The sequence below is a fragment of the Fundulus heteroclitus genome, chromosome 3 (genome assembly GCF_011125445.2).
Source record: "Fundulus heteroclitus isolate FHET01 chromosome 3, MU-UCD_Fhet_4.1, whole genome shotgun sequence".
Taxonomy (NCBI): Eukaryota; Metazoa; Chordata; class Actinopteri; order Cyprinodontiformes; family Fundulidae; genus Fundulus; species Fundulus heteroclitus.
In genome coordinates this window covers 24,482,574-24,504,643 of record NC_046363.1, presented here as the reverse complement: position 1 = coordinate 24,504,643, position 22,070 = coordinate 24,482,574, and the positions used below count along the sequence as shown (strand labels likewise).

Genomic DNA, 22,070 nt, shown 5'->3' with positions numbered 1-22,070 from the left:
CTGGGTCACTTTGAAGAATTAAACCTGTGAGATCCCCCTCATAAAGACATTTTCAACCACTCTATAATGGACAGATGCCGCCATTCTCTTCAGAAATGTATTTGTTTGTAAACTAGGTTAATTTTCTGAAAATATTTTAAAAATGCCACATTACCGATTTCTTCCGCTTTAGTATTTTCTGTCACACTCAAATGTCTCAAATCATCCATAATTTTAACATGAGACAAAGATAACCTGAGTAAGCACAAAATGCAGTTTTCAAATCGTTGCACTGAACTGAGCTTCCTTATTCAAGTGAAAACAAAAGCTATCAGAAACAACCTCGCCCTGTTTGAAAATACAATTCTCTACTTTGTTAAATCATAAATTAACTGTGCTTAACCACAACTTTCAAACAGGTGAGTCAATTTCAACTGATAACCATGAAATATGTGGAAAAACACAAATGAGAACCTGTCTGATCTCAAAAAGCAAAGATTCATGCCCTGATCTAAAATAAAAATCAAGAACAGACTCCAATGAACCCAGTCAAGCTATTTTCTACAAATGGAGAAAACATGGAACAGAGATGAACCCGGAGTGGCCAGCCTCCCAAAATTACTGCAGGAGCAAAGCAACGACTCATCAAGGTTGTCACAAAACAGCCCGGAACAGCAACTGAATCACTGCAGGCCTCATACTTCTCAGTAAATGCCGCTGCTCATGATTCAACAATAAGAAATAGACACTGGACAGAAATAACATTTATAGTGGAGTTCTTGGGAGAAACGAACACAAAATATCCCTGAAAAAGATCTTGATAATCCAAGAAATTATGGGGAAAATATTCAGTGAAGTAACAAAAAGTGATAAAAACGGAGCTCTCTGTCGTGTCACATCTGGCGTGAAACTAACATGAAACCAACTGGGTGAGAGTCTGGGGCTTTGCTGCTTTCATGACCTGGAAACATTCAAATCAATGCAACCATGAATTCTGCAAGACGTTTTTTTAGGGGTGGCCTAGTTAAAGTACAGAGATTAATCTGACCGATCTATGGCAAATGTTAAACAAACTGAATTTATATCTGCCTGATAGATCAACTAGACCTTTACAATCAAATCAAGATCTCAATGAAGGCAAGACAAATTTATCTATAAAGCCCTTTTGATAACAAGATGATTCAAAGCGCTGGACATGAACAAAAGAAAGAAGAAAAGAAAACATTACAGAGGAAAAAAAAACATTATAGAGACGAAGGGAAAACATTACAGAGGGAAGCACATTGCAGTGGAATAGTAGCATTAGGTTAAGATATAAGACAAGTTGGACTACAAACTTCAATAATAACATTTAACAGCACATTGTCACGTTATATGCTTATAAAATAAGAACAAAAAACGTTTGATCAAGATAAAATAAGATTACATACACCAAACGTCCATAATAGTGTTTTGATAGTGCCTTTTCAGGCTAAATAGAGCCCCCTCTCAGGCGCGATGAGCAGATATAAACAGACATGAAGCCAGATGGCAACTATTAAATAATGCCGAATCGAGCCTGACCCCTCTGTGATGCCTCGTGGTTAAGCTGCAGCTCGGCGTGATCGAAGACCAACCTTTATTAATTAAATAAACCCATTCACAGCAACTCTAAGAGCTTCATATCAGAAAATCACAGAGATTTGACATTTTCAAAAAGAAATAAAATTCCCATTCAGAAACTGAAACATGAACACAGCATCAAGGTAAGAACCAATCAATCAATTTATTTATAATGTTGTTTGTACTTAAGACTGTAGAGGCTAAGAAGTGCATTGCTATTACTATTATGATAGTATTAATAAGGACGTTTAGCTGTAGTCTGAGCCTCTGCAGTTTTAGCTTCCGCTTCAGTGAACACCAATGTTCATACTGTATTCCCAGCGCTATTCCAGCCTTTTCTCTCTTGGAATCATATATGTTTGCACTGTATCTTTGATCTTTCTTCATTGTTTCTACAATTTGCTGAGAGATGTTAATAGCCATTAGCTGCTTCCTTGTTTACCTCCTGCACACATACGCAGTGTCGTACTTCCATTGTTATTATAAATATACACAAAGGGCTTAATTTATTAACAACTTGAGCAAAAACAAGGCATAAAACATTAAAATAACAACTGATTTGCGAGCAGGACCTGATAATCTTTCATAAAAACTTTGTATGCAACCAGAATGATTTACTGACATATAAATAAATAAAAATGTCAAATAACATGTACCATTAAAGGTAACTCTAAACAAATAGGTTTTTAATCTTGATTTAAAGGAACTCTGGCTTTCAGCACTTTAACAGTCACCTGGGAGTTTGTTCCAGGTTAGTGTAGCATAAAAACTAAATGCTGCTTCTCCGTGTTTGGTTCTGGTTCTAGCTGGAGCAACTGAAGCTGTGTGCTAACTCTTGGCTCCTCCATTGGTCCAAAAATTATTTCTTCCGTTTTGTTTTTATTCAGTTGAAGACATTTTTGGCACATCCATGCATTGATTTTTTCCTAAACATTTACTCAGCTCCAAACTCAGAAGGTTTGGAGCTAAATAAATGAAATTGTCTAAAAGTTGTGTTTCTCTCCTTCCCCTGACTCTCTTTGTCTGATACGCCATTGATATGAAACATCCAAGTGTGGCAGAGAAAAAGCAACAACAGTGAACTTTAGGTGGGCAAATACTTCCTCACAGCACAGAATCTGCTGATAACAAAACTGAGGACCGTAACCACACGAGCAACAACAACCTTTAAGTTGATTTAAGTTCTCCCCCAGAACTGATAAATCTTTAGAGTAGTTGTTCCAAATCTTTTTCTCCCATTTGGACCAAAAATTTTCAATAACTCAGAAGAAGTACAGTGTCATGGTCAAAACTGTTCGCTAAGAACACGAGGCTGTTTAGAATATCCCATAAAACCTAAATGTATTTAACACATTTACAGAAATTTCCTCGTGGTCCACATTAAAACTTAGCACCGAGTACCATATCCACAGAGAGACAAACCAGAGGGAGTCCAACTCTAGAAACAGTTGACAGAGTTTAAGCCAGAAAACCGTTTTCCTTCCCACGTAAAGCAACAGCACACAGGCACACACAAGCATCATCATTGCAAACAGAAAACCATTTAGAAAAGTGATTAATCTGTGTGACTTTAAGATGACGGGTGAAGGTCCTCTGTGCTCACCAACAGACGTCGGCCTTTAATTAGCTTTATCTGGAGCTTTTAGCGGATTGGCCGGGTCAAAGTGTGAAGTCACGAGGGTCAAATGGCTGCAGGGACGCACAATCTATCTCGTTCCTCTCACACCGTTTCATCCTTTCTGGCCTCCAGCTGAGAGACGTCCCCTTCAGCACAAACACAACCTGTCCGGCTCCAACGATGCACTCATTAGAAACTACACGCAGGATGTTTATTATAAGATGTTTATTATAACCTTAAAAATTATAGGATGAATAATTAATTTGTGTTTACTCAAACTATTTTTCTTTTATAGTTGCCGAGAAGCTGTTTTGCTCATTTTATAAGTAAACAGTTTGGCTCTTGCTGCTTTGAAGTAGCTGAGTTTTGTAAGAAATGTGGGCAAATCTAGATCTTTGATTGAGCCCACGTACACAGTTTAGTCCAAAATAAATTCTCTTTTTATCCTTCATGAGTACAGAAAAGGATTTTATACTTCAATTTTAATTTATAGGGGGCTAAAAGAAGAGAAAGGGGGCAAACCCTGGACATGTCATCGTCGTTTTTCTTTTGTTTTGCTATTATTATTATTACTACCACTACTATTACTATTATTTATTATTATTATTATTATCATTATCATTATCATTATTATTATTATTATAAGAATCTTTTGGATATAAAACGTATAAAATTACCTTAATGAAATTGTTTCTTGCAGAGCCACAAATTAAGTTTAGTTTAAATGCATGTTTACCAGACAAATACATTTTACTTGTATATTAAATCTTGTTTTACATCACTTAAAAGAGAAAAAAACTTCTGTAATACACCTTAACTAATAATATTAATTAAAGTTTATTTTCATACTATTTCTTCTTGCATTGTAAATATCTAATATTAAAACTCTAAAACTAACTAACTATATTATGTCAACGAAAGTTATCCCATGAATAAAACTTTCACTATATTTTTGTTTTCACATATTTTATGAGTCTGAATCATTTGCACCAGGAGCCTGCACACACCAGACTCTAATTACATTAAGATTTGTACCCAGGATTTTTTTTTATATATTTAGCATCAAGTGAAATTAAACATTCTAAATAGGGAGGAAATACTCGCCAGGTATACAATAAAATCTTTGAAACTTTCCTGAAACATGGCATCAAACATGGTATTTATGTAAACTTTTCATACAAAACACATTTTCTGAATTAAAAAAAAAACGCCAGGGAGAATTTATATTTCACAATTTATATTAATAGATATTGATTTAATATCATAATTCAGAAATAAATATACTGTGTCCATTTGAAGACACTGTCCAGTGAAAAAATGTAAAAACAAAAAAAAAAGACAGTAGGGCAATAAACTGATTAGATGGTATTTCTTAGTAATATACTGAACAAGACACTTTTGACAGAGTCTGAAGCCTTTGAATTTTCACAGAGGTCTAATTTTACTTTTTGGAGCCAAAGTTTGTCTCATGAATTCAAGCCATGATGAATTCAGCCGTGGATGGAGTAGCTGAAGAACGACAATGACGTAATGTCTTCAGTGCTACAAATGTTTAAATTGCTGTTTGATTTTTACATTTCATCACTCGCTGTCCATGAGTCAACTCAGCTGGGTTTTTTCCACAGTCACACAGAAAACAAGTAAACACCATTTGAGGAAGGATTTTGATCAAACTCTATATAAACAAGAATAGAAATCAATAAAAATATGAATGGGAGAACTCGAATAAACTCTGGCCAGCCTGAAGCCTTTTGTGACGTCACCAGAGGCAATAAAGTGTGGAAGTCTGCTTTTGGGAGGCTATATTTGATCCTGATTAAATAAAAAGTTACAACAAGACAAATAAGAAGACTGCCCATGGCACTTTGTTCTTTAGATTACAGAGTGGACATAAAGTTAATTTACAAAAGAGTCTGTCTAGTAGCTTTAAGTTTTTCTAAAGGACAATAATGAAGATAGGATATAGTGTACAATATCTGCATACCAGATTCAATTAATGAAAAAACAATTGTGAAGTAAAAATAAATTACTATGAGATAATATCAAAGCTGTTACTATTCTGGGCTGCCTTTCAATCCGTTTGCTCTTTACCAGAAGCCTGAATCAATGATGGACCAACATTGTCTGCATAAAGGATGAGCAGTTCTCTCCACGCGCAACTAACAGCCTATAAAGATGCAGGATGAGATTTTGTTAGAGAGAGAGACAGATTGAGAGAGAGAGCAAAAGAGAGAGAGAGAGAGAGAGAGAGAGAGAGAGACAGCGAGAAAGAGAGAGAGAGAGAAGGGTGATGATAGAAACCTGACTCAGCAGGAAGGAAACACACACCCTCTAATGTCTCTAAAGCTCTCACTATCCAACACAAATTCTTTATATATATATATATATATATATATATATATATATATATATATATATATATATGTGTGTGTGTGTGTGTGTGTGTGTGTGTGTGTTTCAATTTTTATAAAAGCAGCTAAAGATTTCCTATCATGCTACAACCTCGCGTGTCCTAAACATGCACCGTTTGTTTTATTCTTTCATCTCGTTTACATTTGATTAATTCATACTCCCTCTTTTCATTACACTGCATGCACCATTACATAATTTGCTGTGCCAGAGTCCCATAAAATATGCAGACATGACTACAGGCCCGAACTCTGCTCAGCCTAATCAGCAGGTGGGAAGCAGGCCTCAGCCATTCACAATAATTAGCTGAAATGACATGTTTGCTCTGGTTGTTTTGGCTTATTTACCCTGACTTAGTGATGAAGCGAGACACAATGAGTGGAAACAAGCGCTGATAGATCAGGAGAGGGAATCATAATGTTTCTGGAGATGACTGAAGGCGATAATTAGTGTGCTGTCGACGATGTGAAAATGCGCGAACAGTGTTAAACACTTGCTGTTGCTCTATCAAAGACTTCATTAAAACATTATTTTCTTTGTGACATCTCAAACCTTTCATTTAAGGAGATTTCGAAACGACCAATCAATTGCATTCAGAAAAATATCACAGTGCCCTGCAAAAACCATTCACCACCTTAAATGCATCCATGTTTTTGCATAATGCAATCACAAACGTTACAATTTATTGGTATTTTCTGTGATAAACCAACACAAAGTGGCATTTAATTTAGAAGTGGAAGGAAAACACGGAAGACAATTTTCCTATCGATAGAAATCTGAAGTTTTGAAGAAAAATACTGAAATCACAGCTGCAGGTCTTTGGGGTGTGTCATTACCTGCCGTTCACATCTAGATGTTGTCACTTTTTGTTAATTGTTCTTTGGAAAATATCTCAAGCACATTCGCATATTTGCACATTTTGCATCATTGCATCTCCATCCAGCATTATAAATGCTGCCAAACTCTTGTTTTTAAATGCATTCTTGCACAAATGCCCTTTGCACAATCAATTTCTGCACATACAAATGGTTTTTAAAAATACTAACCTGTACACTGTGACTTTCTCATGCATTGTTTACATTTCAATTGTTTTACTTTTAAATCACTGCTGCCCCTTATACTGTATTTTAAATCTACTGTAATTTACAAGCTGTATTCTTGCACAAATGCCCTTTGCACAATCAATTCTGCACATACAAATGGTTTTAAAAATATTCACCTGTACACTGTGACTTCTCCTGCATTGTCTACATTTAAACTGTTTACTTTTAAATCACTGCTGCACCTCAAACTCTGATTTAATTTTTACTGCAATTTACAAGCTGTATGCAACAAAATTTTGTTCTGTACGCACTCTGTGCACACAAAATGACAAATAAAGTTGTCTAAGTCTAAGTGTAAGTATTTAAGTCCATCTTTCCATCAATTCTGACCAGTTTCCCTGTCCTTGCTGAAGAAAAGCCTCCCACGCCATGATGCTGCTGCTACCATGCCCTCCCCGTGGGGATGCTTTTTATCTAGGACTGCTATAGATTCTTTCGATCCATCTTCACATCAGCTGAACGACTTCTCGACTGACCAGCTTCCCTGTTCACGCTGAAGAAAAGCATCTCCACAGCATGATGCTACCACCTCCATGTTTCCCTGTGGGGATGGCGTGTTCAGTGATGGGCAGTGTTAGTTTTCTGCCACACACAGGGTTTGGCACGCAGGCCAAAAAGATCCTTTTTGGTCCCATCTGATATGATCAAATTCTTCCACATTTTCTGTATCAACTAATTTCTAAAGCAGAACCTCACATGGCTTTTCTTCCAGGCAGTGACTTTCTCAAAAGACTTTTAGATTCTTCCACCTGAGCTGTGGATCTGAGCAGATCCTCCAGTGTTACCGTGAGCCTCTTGATTGCTTCCAACTATTCACGCCCCTCTTTTTGTTCAGGTGGACGGCCATGCCTTGGTAGGTTTTTCAGTTGTGCTGTACTCTTTATTTTAAGTTTGGAAAGTTGTTTTTCTGATGTAACCAGGCCTTAAACATCTCCACAACTTTCTTCCTGTTCTGTCTGCTGTGTTTTCATGATGGTGATCGTCCACTAATGTTCTCCAGCAAACCTCATACTGCGATTAAATTAGACTCAGGTGGACACTATTGAGTTGGTGGTATTTGATTTTAGTAAAAGGGTTACTGAGTAAAGGAGGCTCACCCCAAATGCACATCTAACGTTCCAGATCTCTGTTCCTTAACAAATTGCCTAAATCTTCCACTTTTCAATGACACGCTCCTTTGTGTTGGTCATTCACATGAAATCTCTGTTAAATCGATTGAATTTTTGTTGTGGTGAGCAGAAAAAATGCAGAAAGGTTCAAGCGGTGCCATTCCTTTTGGACGGCACTGTGTATTCAGCATATATGTACGAGGAAAATAAAACAGACACCGACTTAGAGTACAACATGTACTCCTCCCAAAAGGCCTCGTTTTGGACTCGTCTCTTGAACAGAGCACCGCTTTCCAGCAGAAACGCTAAAAATACATTAGGAGGAAGAAAGAACAGAGGAGGAATAGTCGAGGGAAAAGAAGAGAGGAAGAAGTGCGCATGATAACCCTTGTAGCACAAAATGCAGACAGACAGGGAAGGCTGGCTAAAACTAATTACATTGGGCTGATGAGGCAGGAAGACCTGAACCTGAACACACAGAGGGAGCAACATTCGCTGGGAAAAAAAAAAAGTTACATCCACAGTGTGTTTGTACTCACTGCAATCCGTGACAGGTCGAGAGGGCCACAAAGGAGTGAGGTGCGTCTCTAACCTTCCCCTGGTAGTAGCAGTGCTCTCCACCCTGCGAGCAAAACACAGTCCGGTTATATTCGGAGCCCCGGCTCCTCTTAAAATCATTGACAGCAAAATACTACATCTGTTACCACGTTCCTTCAGGCAGAGAGCGCGGAGTGATCAATCACAGATTTCCAATACACGTAGGTGTAAACATGGTGTTGTGATGGTTTGTGCCCGTGCTGTACTTCAGCCTGAACACTTTCACATGATCCCATCTGTGGGATGACAAACTATCCGCTCCAGCTTCTCCAAAGTATGGACCTTCACGACTGCTCGCCTGTAAAGTGTTTTCCATCTCGATCAGCAAGTTTCTTTTTTTTTCCTGCAGTCTGTGTCTGTGTGAATGTGTGTGTGTGTGTGTTGTGGATCATAAACATACACTTATTGTCTGCAGATGAGTATGATGTCTAAGTGTCTAAGTGCTCCTCTGGCCTCCTGCTGCTCCATTTCTTGCTGCCTACCAGCCATTAGACAGGAAGCTTTTATCAGAGGATCAATTACTGCTCTAAAGTCTAATGCTATGGACACCAGCAGATGTTCTGCTCTATCCAGGCCTCTTCCCCCTCCCCCCCCCCCCTCCATCCATGTCTTGCATAGGTTTGTGGGAGGAATGAGGATGTAAGCATTTGTAAACGAAACGTGTGAGTGGAAACTTGGGAACGATCATCACCCTACAACTTCCTCTAATCAGCATTTCAAAACTTTCCAGATGTTTGAGACCAGGCGTCAGTGCAGGCGGACTGCAGGTTTTCAGCTTCATACAGCTAAACCGTTTTAAATCTGTCCACAATGAGAAGCATCACGTAAGGGAAGGGGTGTCTGCAAATGATCTGGAAAATTGAGGAGGAGAAGAAGAGAACTGTTCTCTAAAGACCTGGACAGTTACATGTTGTAGTAAAAATAGGGATATTATTTTTTTTTTTTATCTTAACTTACAGCAGGGGTTCCTAAAATGTTCACCCTGCAACCCCCAAAATAACAGTGCCAGAAAATGGCGACCCCTTTTTTTGGTGGGTGGGATTTCTTCTTTCCTTTTATTGTCTCCTTTTTTATTCTTTTTTTTATTTTGGAGATTACGAGAATAAAGTCATAATACTACAAGAATAAAGTAGTATTTTTATAAGAACCATTATAAGAACTAGTATTTTTATAAGCCTTCCCCCTGTGGTAAAACGAGGAATGTGTAGCATCTCGTAATGCTATACTTTGCTATCTGTTTCACAAAGAAGAAAATACTAAATCCTTTTAGCACATCAGCATTAAATCATCTCGCGACCCCTCAGGGGGTCCAACCCCCACTTTGGGACCCGCTGACTTACAGCATTTTAACTATTAAAAAAAAAACCTAGAGTAACCCTCATTGCCCCATGGTAATAGAGGACAACGCATAAAACACACGAGTTGCTTATTCAGACATTAAGGATTTAAAAGTCTTCACGTTAGAAAATCATAAAATATATGTGGGTTACAAACAGTCCACAAGAATAAATGTGTTAATAAATAAGTCCTCATGAGGATAATTGATTGGTAATTAGAGACTGAGGAGGTCATCTGCATATATTTTGTTTAATTAGCTGTAGGGGTTGTAGCTTTGTTTGTGGTGCTGAGGCTGATTGGCTTTCTTGTTCCCCTTCATTTGGTGCCAATTACACTGATAAAGGCAAACAAGCAGTGAACTGCTTCTCACCATATCATCAATAACGTGACTGAGGCGTGCAAAATTAAAGCAATACTTTATAGAAACAAGAAGGAACCACATCCAGTGCATATAGACAGAACATCTAAACTAAGATACGTGAAAAAAAGAGGGTCTGAAAGTCATTAAGATGAACCTAAAGCTGCGGATGAAGAGGAAGGAGGTTGGCTGAAGGCACAGAAAGTGTGTGCAAAATCTAAAAAAACAGAGTGAGCTATTTATAAGTGATGCTGTGCTCCACTATCCCAGAGTCTCTCCTCTCGCTGCCGCACTGAACCGTATGCTCCACTTCTCATCTAAGGAAGAGAAACCAAAACCCAGAGCTGTAGCTACATTCTCCATGAGCAAGTCTGGGATCTCCTCTGTCCACCAAGCATTAGTTACATAAGATGTAAAACTAAAGATCTATTTTAGGTTGGACACCTGATAAACTATTAAGTCGCTGAGTGTGGGTAATAAAACTAGATATACAACAAAACAAGAAACACGTTTGTTTGGCATACGTGCAGTTTTTACTATTTATGTGGTATTTCTTCTACCACCAATCCAGCAGTTGTGCCTCAGTGGATCAAATGCTTTGTATGGAAACTTTATTAAAATCCATAAAATTAACATTATATGGACCCTTTTAAAAAAAAAGTGTTGCCAGTGACAGAAACTGAATAGTGACAAGCAGAAACCATCAAACAGCAGCAGTACTTTCACAAGGTAATTTGGCTTCATTTACAGCGTGAAAAAAAGTATCTCCCAAGGCCATTCATATATTTCTCTGTTTTTCCAAGATTTTGTGGCCTTTACTCAATAGTAGCTTGGTAGAGAGATGAGCTACTATATTTGGTGCACCTATTTTACGACTGAGGAACTCGTCGCCCTTTGAAAAATATTCCTAGTGGACATGAAATTCTTACTTGATGTTGGTAAAAACCCAATTCATGCACACATTAAGGGCCTAATGGAACACAAATCATAGGTCGGTACATATTCGGGTTTTAAGGCTAGAGATGAGTACTTTTTACACGCTTCCATCATGAAAAATAACCAAAAATGTGAGATTTATTTTCTAGTTTTGTCAGCAGTAAATCTTTTTTTCTTATTTATTTGATGTTATGTTTTAAAACTTACAAAAGCAGAAACTAAAGTATAGAACTACCTGGAGATGTGTTTGGATTTTTTTTTATGAATAAAGCAGTATATGGCCAATGTCTGGATAAATGGATTATGCATCAGTATAAATCCACTTTAAAACAGTCAGTATTAAAGTTTAGATATTTGTAATTAACACTGGACCCATATTTGAGAATAAAAGTATTTAAGTCACTGCGGTTGCTTTGAGACGACGAGAACCTATAGTGTCCCAGCTGTACTTGAATGCAACATGTCTGGAAAATCCATTTGGAGATCAGCTCGTTTTTTACTACAGTATCTGTGATGCTGAAATTGAACTTGAGGATTTTTTTTATGAGTTTGTGTTGCGTACATGTACGCTGATATAAAATGTTGGTTCAGTCCTTTCTCCTAAGTAGCTGCATGAGAAACCTCAACGTTTCTGGGTAGCTGAGTGATAACAGGAGTTTTTATGTTTTGTTTTGCTGTCACTTATTAAGGTTGCCCTGCAGAACGCTTTATTGTGCACTTAGTCCCACACAAACATTCGACATGTGTTCAGGTATAAAACGGGGCTGTATTCCTTCAGTACGCATTTGGACCGAACAGACAGGGCTGTACTTTGCATTATGTACCGTTACAGACCTACCACACATAGACAGAAATCAACAAGTCGAAATGGGAAAATTACTAAACATGTTAACTGAAATGTATTAAATGTGTTAAAGACTTTTTTGGGTTATGCTGAAGATGTTTGCATGCAGAAACTAGTCCTACGCTTTGCTCTCCGTGAGTGGGCCTTGTCTCTTGGACAACTCTTCTAATTTATTTTCAACTCTTAAGAGAAATCTTGAGAAGAGCACTTGGTTGTAGCTCGTTTATGTTGAAATTATGGATTAGGATCCCACCAGAGCTCAGAGGAATATTCAGTTTCATAAAGCTGCCTGTAGCCAATGCCATCAGTACGACTTGCAACAACAAGGTTGTGAAAATCTTAAGAGATTTTTTGCTTTGACTCATCATGAGACCATCAGTATTGAAAATGTATAAAAACTTTCACCATATTAAAAATGCATTTGCACTGACACAGGTGTATCTTAAGTTCTCGGTATACTATTTCACTTAACACAATAATTTGATCATAGAACTCATTTGTGTTGATTTCTTTGTATGTATGGATTATTTGACTTGTTATCCTAAATAGATAACAAGCCTATCATGTTGATAGCACCATTAGGAATATAAGCATTTATTAAAAAAATAATTGTTGATGCATTCAATACGTCATTTCCCTACTGAAACTTCCAAATGCCAAATTCATGAAGAAACACTCAGGGTACTCTACATAGATTTAAATAATCAATGAGACATGTTTTATACGTGAATGTGTGCGCCTGCCTCACATGTTTCTTTAGACAAAAAAAGTCACGAGATAAAACTGAAGAACAGAAGCTTTAGGAAGCAAAAATAAGTCTTTTAACCCCATACTGAACAGCATGAGGCATTTTTTTTTATTAAATGACATGAATTTTCCCCACATAAATTGGTAATGTTAAAAGTACAAGTCACTATTTTAATTAGTTTATGGCCTTGTTTTTAGCATCTGTGGTGTTTGTGTTTTCTATTGACTTTTCTGTGTGATGGTTTCGCTTTTTATTTAAAGTGTGTTTTATCGCTATAGTAGTTTTAGTTAGTAATATTACAGTAAATATAATAATAATCCTAATAATAAAGAATGATATAATACTTATTTTATCATGACAAAATCCTGTATCCAGTAATACAATAATGATTAATTGTGTTAATACTAATAAAAAAATCACTTCCATTCATTTTCTAAAGAGTTCAATGTTTAGTAGCAGATTCTGATACTTGCATTTTCATAAATATCCTCTCTATATTATAAACTGAATAAAAATAATAACGTGATTAACAAATGATCTACAAATGACCAAAAAAGGAAAGTTTTTACCATTTCCTGTGTAACAAAACAGATCCAATATTCTGCTTGATGAGACTAAAAGTAAAATTTTTGCAAAACGTCTCGTGCCAGGATCAATTATCCATGATCCATCAGTGACTAACCACATTAAACCCAACCTGTGGACGTCCAGCTCTACTTTTAAAAGGATGGTACCGTGTCTATTATTGGATGTACTACACAAGCAGAACAGATCCTGGCCTAAATTTATCAAAGCAGCAGCTGTAGACAATTTGACCTTTACACAAACACAGAGGGCTTGTCTTGAATTAACCTCCTTGAAAGCAGACATTTAAAGCTGTACTTGAACGTTAAGCAGCACCTTTTCCAAAGAAAACACAGACAGTAGACATCCGCAGATGGATTGTTCCTCTGGACATTCATCAACAATGTAAATTAATTCACTGCTTTGTAATGACTGTCATAATCACTGGTGACCATATTGTACAGGCCGTGGCGTGTTAATTTGGGTAATTTTCTCTAAAACATCTGATACAACCACTAATCTGCTGCTTAGCTGAGGAAATCCCGAGCATTATAAATCCTCGCCCACTTACAGTGTGGTGTCACATAACTCCTGAGTGGGTGTCCTGTAACTGAGCTGTGTAGATTTCAGAGGATTATCACAGCAATCTTAATCTGGTTTCATAGTGTCTGAAGGTTCAGGCCGCAGCCAACGATTTCTAGAAATTCACCGTTCGCAGACTCGTGAAAATTATTTTTTTCTCAGGACACATTAGGGACATTTTCTTGTTTTGATAAACGGTTTGTTGTGACAGCAAAACCGCTTCCAGATGTTTGACTGCCAACCAGAGATGCACATTATTTTTGAAAGAAGAGCTCCTTTTCTGACAGGCTTCTGCTGATTTATTTGCTTCAGCACGGTTCATTGGGCGTATCGATCGATCGGGCTGGCAGAAGTTTCCTTGTTATATTGATAGACATAAGCAGCACGAGTAGCTGTCATGTATTTTTTTGAAAGGGCAAATACTTTCCATGGATGACTTGCCAAATGCGTCAGTGTAACAAAGTTTGAAGGCCAGTGTGTGATGATTATACAGGCAACAACTTCTGCAAATATTTGGTACACATGTTTAATTTTAATATAGATTTTCTCTAATCCAAACAGGGTCAATTTTATGCATAAATGCTCCAATGCATGCAAACAACACTACTAATATTTGGATGAATGTCTCCCGGCAAGATGGAGGAAAACCGCATGCTTTCATTAGCCATCCAACAAGCATCTATGAGCTTCTGGAATGATTCTAGCTCGACTGACGATCACTCCTACGAAGAACAATGGTAGGGCTCATTTAATTTTATTGGGATTATTTGCATCTATACACTTTTTAGGTATTGTCCACACTTTTTCAGTATGGTTGATGTTCAGGTGATCCCCAGCTCAATGTTAGTGGGCTAGATCTGAGTGTTTGGGACATTTTTCTGCTGGAACATCTAGGTGAACCTGAAGAATTAGGAAGTAGATATCCTCAAGTTCAGTTTATTTATATAGTGCCTATTCAGAACAATTGTCTTCTCGAGACATTTTACAAGACAATGAGATTGAATTTATTATGTCAAAAAGTGAATAAAGTTTTCTATCTAACCCAACCAAGTGCAACAACTCACTGGCAGTGGGCTGTTCATTGCATCAAGTTCTTAACTTTGCAGCACACCCGCACACTGAGCATGCATGCGGCGACAGGGGAAAGGAAAGACTCCCTTTTAACAGGAAAAACAATTAGCAGAAGATGGAGCAGACACACAAAACACGGACTTCTGCATTATTATATAATTTTTTTATATATACCAGTCACATCATGGCAGGGGCAATCAAGCCCCCAATCATGATGTTAACCCCACCAAGATTAATAGTTGATAGACTGTCCAAAGGTCCTACCCCGTCCTCATCTTCACTCGTCAACATCTTTTGTCAAATCAACGCTTCTCAAAATAACCAAAATTTTATTTTGAAAAAGTGTTTGACATCTTGAAGATGTCAGTATGGAACAAGCACATCATTCTTTGTCTCCTTTTCAGGGCTGCATACTTCAATGTGGACAGAGGCCCTAATGTTCCAGTATCTTCCACTTCATGGCAGGACTCGGCATTGGGCATCCCAGATTTGTTTCAAAAGATCCAAACCAATTTCCTTTTGTCTGATGTGAACGTTTGGGTAATATGATTGAAATTTTAACACAACTGGGTGTTATAACAGGACACAGCATTAAAGCTGTGTCCATTAAGCATTAGGAGCGGTCGAATATCCAGCAAGAATAATACCAAGTCTTTGTTGAGGGCTACAATAGGCCTTCAGTTTCTCTGCACTTTAAGGGACATACATTCAAATATTAGTTGGAATGGATGTAAACATTTGAGTAAGTATCCATGTTAAATTCAAATGTCTACCAACATCGTACATTTAAATTTTATTGGTTGGTGTGTCATCAATGGTTCAGATGCATCACTAAAGGCCCAAAATGACTATTAATCTCATATAATGAAGATGAGTGTATGAAAAACTTCTGACTGGATCTGGTATGCGGGAAGGGACACTGATAAACAAGGTAAAGATTTGGATCATTGCCTTTCAAATGACATTTAAAAAGAATGGGCAGGTAAACTTAGAAAATAATTGAAATCACTCTCCATATAATAACTTTCATCCCTATTCCAGTGATGATATGCAGAGAAAAGTTTGAGCAGTAATCGTTGTGGCTCACATCCTGGCTGCACATTAATCTAGCATGAATGACTTGTTTTATCTTACACTGGTGACGACAATCTTCCCGTTCTCCGATAAATGCCTCTCCTCGTACCCTGACGACAGGAGATCACTGCGAACAGAGAAGTGAAGACAAAAACGATAAATGTACAAATGTATTGCTCTGTTGCTCAGGCATAATCATGTTACAACTGTATTCTTGGCAGTAAAGAGCATCAGCATGCCTAATTATGACCCGCAGGAAGAGACAGCACTATTTCCAGATAACAAAACCTAAATAAATAAAAATGTAAGAGTTCAGGCGTTCAGAAAAGGCAAGAATGTGGTGCGTGTGTCTCTCAGAGGAAAGGGGGACAAACCAAGGTCAGTGAATAGGAAAGGAAGCAGAAAAAGGCAGGATGAGAAAGAGGCAGGAAATAAACTGAGAGGGTTTAGGAGAGAGAGAAAGAGAGTGGCATAAATAAGTAGAAATTGGACTGTGTGAGCGCTTTCTCAGCAGAGCTGGACCAAAGAGTCCCAGTGGACATCCACCCCGCAGGTCCAACCTGAGACAGAGATGAATGAGCTTCACTGCTCTCACACACACCCGCTAAAAAAATGCAGCATAGTAATCAGGATTTGTCCTTTCTTTTGTATATGTATCCAATTTTTCTGAATCGTCTGGGAGATGCGAGAGTCAAGGTTGTCAAGGTTGCTGATCCTCGTTAGTGACCTGAAGTAACCTGCATTGTTAACGGTGGTATATGTGCCCTGCAGCTCCCTGATTGTATGATACCAAGTCAGGGTTGAGAAACTATAAAAACCCGCAGCCGAGAAAAAGCCTGAGTCTCCCTCCCAGACCGCTACGGGCGATCTATGGTTCTCTGCAGCTGGAAATAAACATCATCAGAAAGTTATCGATGAACTGCATTTACAGGAGAAATAAACTTCACCCAGAACCCTGGTCTGATTTCTGGTTATCCTTTTTAGATCTTAAACAGATTTGCTTTCAGGATGAGCTTTTTTTTTTTTTTTATCGGTTTGTGAATTCAAGGCCTAAGTGCAAATGAACGACTTTATCACATCTTATTTGGAATCAGAGCGAATCTTTCCATGCTTATGTTGATCTTTCATTACTTTGGTGCCTACAGGTTATCAAAAATTCAGCATTTTTTTTTTATCTAAGCTTTGGCACAATTTCTATTTTTAATGGACAATAGAGTCCAAAAGCAGAGAGGATGGAGCTCTTTTTAATGCCGGACCAGAATCTCTGGAAGAGACGCTCAGGTAGATAATCATTTTAAATCACAGCTAATTTTTTTTTCTTTCAGCACTAATTTGGTGACAGTATAGTTTTTATTTAAGCTTAAATATATTATTTGCCTCTATTGTGAAGTTGGATTATGTTTAAGGTAGGTAATCATACTTCATAATAGTTGCTTTTCATTTAAGTTAACCAGCAGCAGTTGCCCCCTGACCTGCCAAGGGTGGTAATTATTCAGTTTAAACAAGCAGATGATGAAGTAGAGATTAAGTAGAGATCAAAAGAAATCGTCTTTTGTTGCCGATACTGATTATTTTGACATCAGTCTTACATCCTCGATATGTGCTGTGGATTTTAGGGGGCAGATTCTTGAAGCCGATATTACTTTTCCTTCCCCCGTTTACATGATGAAAAGTCCACAATCATAACAAATGTTACACAAGTCTCAATTTAAACAAAAAAAAGAAACATTTATTAACAAAACGAACAAAACATTAACAACGGATAACAAACAGTGTAGAACATTTAAGTATATAACAATAAAACAAACTTAACACCAAGGTTTGTGCAAAAATTAACAATCTGAACCTGAGTGTGCCAATGGATCTGCGAACGCATGCACGTATTGGCCAATGCTGGTACAAAAAAAAAATGCAAATATCGGCCCAAAATGTCTCTAGTGTTAAGGCCGGTCACTGTGTGGATCTGGTATAGCAAAATCCTGCACATTTGTGTTTTGTTTTTTAATTCAATTTAATTCAATTTTATTTATATAGCGCCAATTCATGAAACATGTCATCTCAAGGCACTTTACAAAGTTAAGTTCAATCATATTATACAGATAATAAATTTTAATAAATACATTTTAATAAAAAATTGTTAAGGATAACAATAAGTTTCATCTGGTTTGATTTGGAAAACATGTTTTTCGTTAATTATATTTTGTCCTGTGTATAAATGCACTCAAATGAATAAAATTTGCTAAATTTTCACTATGAGCTTGACCTGCTGCAATAAAAATTTATTTAATATTTTACACATCTTTATAGATGTGGAGCGTGCTTTATACATTTGCAGAAGCCTATGGTAAAAAAAAAAAAAGTAATTCAATAAAAAATATAATCTTTCAAAGTTACAGAGTAGGTGAAAGGTTTTTTCCCAAGATGTTACATCAGCATCAAACCTCTAACACAAAAGCACTCACCTTCAAAGGATGAGGCTGCTCTAATGGCCAGTTTGATGTTGCAATAAAAAAATAAGTGGATGAAGGGCGGAGGAGAGAGATGAAATGTAAAGAATGGAAGAATCATCAACAGAGGAGTATTTGCTCAGGAAGAAGGGAATGTAGAGGCGTGATTTAAAACAAACAAACAGGGAAATTAAGTCTGAATATGGAACTCTGATACCAAACAGAAATCACTATGTGCTCGTCTATTAGGCTGAGCAAAAAATTTATAAAAATTACAAATTAAAGCCTTTATGCATCTTAAGGCAAGTTAGCGTCCTTTCAATGCACACATATGTTTCTGTGATGAAGACGTTGGACTGTACGAGTCCTTGTGGGTAAAAGCCAATGTGCTGTTCCTCCTTTGTTCTGCTGTGATGTGTGTTTAAGATTCAGCGCTTGTGATCTTTACCGGGACTCACACTGAGTCCAGACATGTTGGCGGTGGTGCTGGTGGAGCTTCAGGAGCACGTCCTAACGAGGCAGCGAGGTAGAAACACAAGGCCTCTGACGGAGGACGCTGATAACAGATTTCAGCTTTAATTGTTGTGGGATTTAAATAATTTACGTGACAGACGAGGATGCAAAGGAAAGCCCCCCCCCACACACACCCATCCCCTCCCACACACACAAATCTCCCTCCCCCGCTTGTTAACACACGTTTACACGTTAAAAAAACGGCGAAAAGAAAGTGTAGGCTGCTAAGATATCTGTTCACTGTGCTAAAGTCAGGATTGATGTCCAGATTTCTTTATATTCTGTTTCCAATTAAGGAGATTTTCTCACAATCTTTTAATGTGGTCTTAATGAATCGCTCTTTAGGATTTCCAAAGGTTATTTTTATTGTTTTGTTTTTTAACTTGTAGGACTTTTACAGACTAATTTTCTTTCATTCACTCATTTTCTACCCAGGACCTGAACATTTCCAGAGTAAGATTCTAGAGTTTGCCGTCACAGTTTCTAATTCTGTCACATATCACCGCTATTACAATGCAAGTTCCTTGTAAATTACATGAGGTGGGGTTCAGATGTTCTGATTAGATTTCTCTGACTTTTCAACAATTGTGTCATTTAGTTGATAGAGTCCACAAAGGTTCAAAATGATCTGCTTGCATGAAGTTATCAGTTAGCAGAAAGAGAGAAATGTTTTACAACATTGTTTGTATACCATGACACATTAAAGACAATCATCACTAATTGAAAAAAAAAATGTAGCACAATTTACTGAAATTACTAAGCTTGATGCTTTATCAGAACTATTCAAAAGACAAGAAACTGGCCAACGAGGCGGACCCTGGAAATGCAGGAATTTGTTTCTTATATGTGACAAAAATCTCCTGTTTTCTCTAAACTCTGGAATACAGACGTGAGAAGCAATATTTTCTTCCAAAAAAACAAAAAACAAATCCAGGTCTGGACGATTTCCAGACTGCTATGTGCTTTCTGTGGCATTAATCTATGCTGAGCGGCAGCATTTTCAGCAGTTTCTCTGCTGAAAATAAAGTTTATCAGAGAGAAAGCCTGTTTCCTTGGAAGCAAAATGTGCAGGAAAAACTAGGGGTGCTTTGAAACATTTCCATGGTCATAAAAATGCTGCGTTATCCCTCCTTCACATGTCTCAGTGGCATCTGGATCGAATACAGATGTGTTGCTGCAGTAAACAGAATAACCTTCTTCATTCAGTGTTTGTTTACAGATTCTCGCTCTCTCAAGCACGTCGCTCATTTAAATCATCTTTCTATCCTCCACTGTGGCGGAAAATATTTCTGTTTGCTCTGTCGCTACAGCAGCATCTGTTGCAGACTGAGGGTCCAGCTGTCAGTCGGACCCTGAGGAGGTTTCAGACCCGGATCCACAGATGCACCACGCTCACCTTACAATGTGCCGCTCTATACCTACAGCTCTAAACATTCAGAGAGGATGTATTTTTCTGTTCTTGGGTTTTAACCAGACTGTATACCCAAACATACAAAAGAGCAGCATTAAGGCTTAAACTCTAGGAATCTTCTAAAAAGCTGTATCCAACTTTAAATGGCTCCTTTAAAAGGTAAAAGCTGACTTGACTTAAGTGCACCAAGTCCATCTGGCTGTCATTGCCTTCCAATGCCATCCATCTTTCTGTTGTGGGCAGAGAAATCTTCAGTGACAGCCCGGTTTGGTCTCGAGACGACTCTTTCTCATACACACACACATGCACACACAAGTGTCGTTTTGCTTTAAAATTCCTCTCACAATCTTTGTCGCCAAGCGCCGCTTTGCCGCTGGGATGAAAAAGAGCACAAAAAGGCCACCCTGGCAGGATGTTCATGCTTGAGTAGAAGTGGACTGGCAGCAGAGTCGGGTTAGCGGGCTTTCCCACACTCAGCTCAAAGGCTCCCTTTACTAAAACACCGCATCCCAAAGTCACACAAACGGCAACAGGCATTCTGAAAAATGTAGAAAATCTTCAACATCTGCACACTCTGCAGGAATAATGTCGGTCTGGTGACATGGATCAGTCATTTAACCTGATAATTAAAAAAAAAAAAAAAAGCAGTGCCACACAAAGGACTGTGCTGCGTCAGGGGTCTGTAATGAGGCTGGGGCAGCGCCAAAGGTTTGGGGGGGGTCAAAGGCAAAGGAGGAGTGAGCTCATAGGTGCACAAAACAAGGCACAAGGTTGACGCAGCAAGATGAGGGAAACAAGAGGTATAGAAAGATGAAAAGGATTGAAGAGGAGGAGCGAAGGCCTTTCTTCAGGGAAAAAGCTGCAGCTGCGTTCACCTGCCCACCAGCCCACCCAACCCTCCCCAAGCCAACCCTCTCTCCCACCGAGGCCTCATTAAAGGTCTCCAGGCTATAATTCATTCACTCTCCAATCACTTATCGGTCGTGCCGTTCCACCGGCAGACTCGATTGGGAATCCTGCTCCTGTTGCAGCGGTTTTAAGACATTTCAACTCGCAGCCAAGAAACATGGACACAAAAATAACCAAAAGCGCAAAATTAAACACGTTTTCATCGTCCTTCTCAGCAACCATGAGTTTTGTCCATAGCGTGCAGCAAACAAGCCAAACAGAGCCGACTCCTGAATTATGCAATGACAGCGATGTTGCGGGATGTTGGTATGTCTGACAAAGTAGGGATGGTTATTTAATCCATGCCAAATTAGGAAGGCTGACAGACAGTTTAAAAGGACTGTGCTTTTGGGAGCAAGTCGTTCTGCTTTGAATACTGTCTACACACAATGTTGCCAAAAGCATCTGTGTCCGCATGTGTTTGTTGGTAGCCTTGCTGCACATCCATGCTGCAGCTTCATCCAACTTTTTTAAGCGGTAAATCGAGTTAAATAATTAAGCTTTTGACAATGTGCTACTCTGAGTATTTTTTATTCAGCGTGACAGGAGAATATCACAGAAACAATAGGCTTTAGAGAGGTATTAGTATGTGTTCATGCTGAGAAAACAACTGTCTTCTTCTCGTTTCTGTCTTCAGCGAGTGAAGGCTCCAGCTTCTCTCTTTGTCTCCGCTAATCCTCTGCACAGACTGAGACGGCTCGACAGGAGAAAGGGAATGGAAAGGGTGGAATAGGTAAAGAGCGAGGGGGATACATTAAGAACTATAAGAAGATGAGGAGAAACATAGACAGGGGCAGATTAATGTTCAAGGCTCAGAGC

The 22,070-nt window shown here is 38.2% G+C and overlaps 1 protein-coding gene across 4 annotated transcripts in view; it reads right to left on the bottom strand.

The window, feature by feature from the left end:
* Window positions 1-22,070, bottom strand: part of adam22 (ADAM metallopeptidase domain 22) — an 88,786-nt gene that overhangs the window by 50,187 nt on the left and 16,529 nt on the right. For all 4 annotated transcript variants that reach the window (XM_036133881.1, XM_036133883.1, XM_036133887.1 and 1 more), the window contains exons 4-5: window positions 15,993-16,059; window positions 8,360-8,442 (exon numbers count right to left, since the gene is read on the bottom strand). In XM_036133881.1, the coding sequence (XP_035989774.1) occupies window positions 8,360-8,442; window positions 15,993-16,059 (150 nt within the window). The remainder of the gene's footprint in view (window positions 1-8,359; window positions 8,443-15,992; window positions 16,060-22,070) is intronic.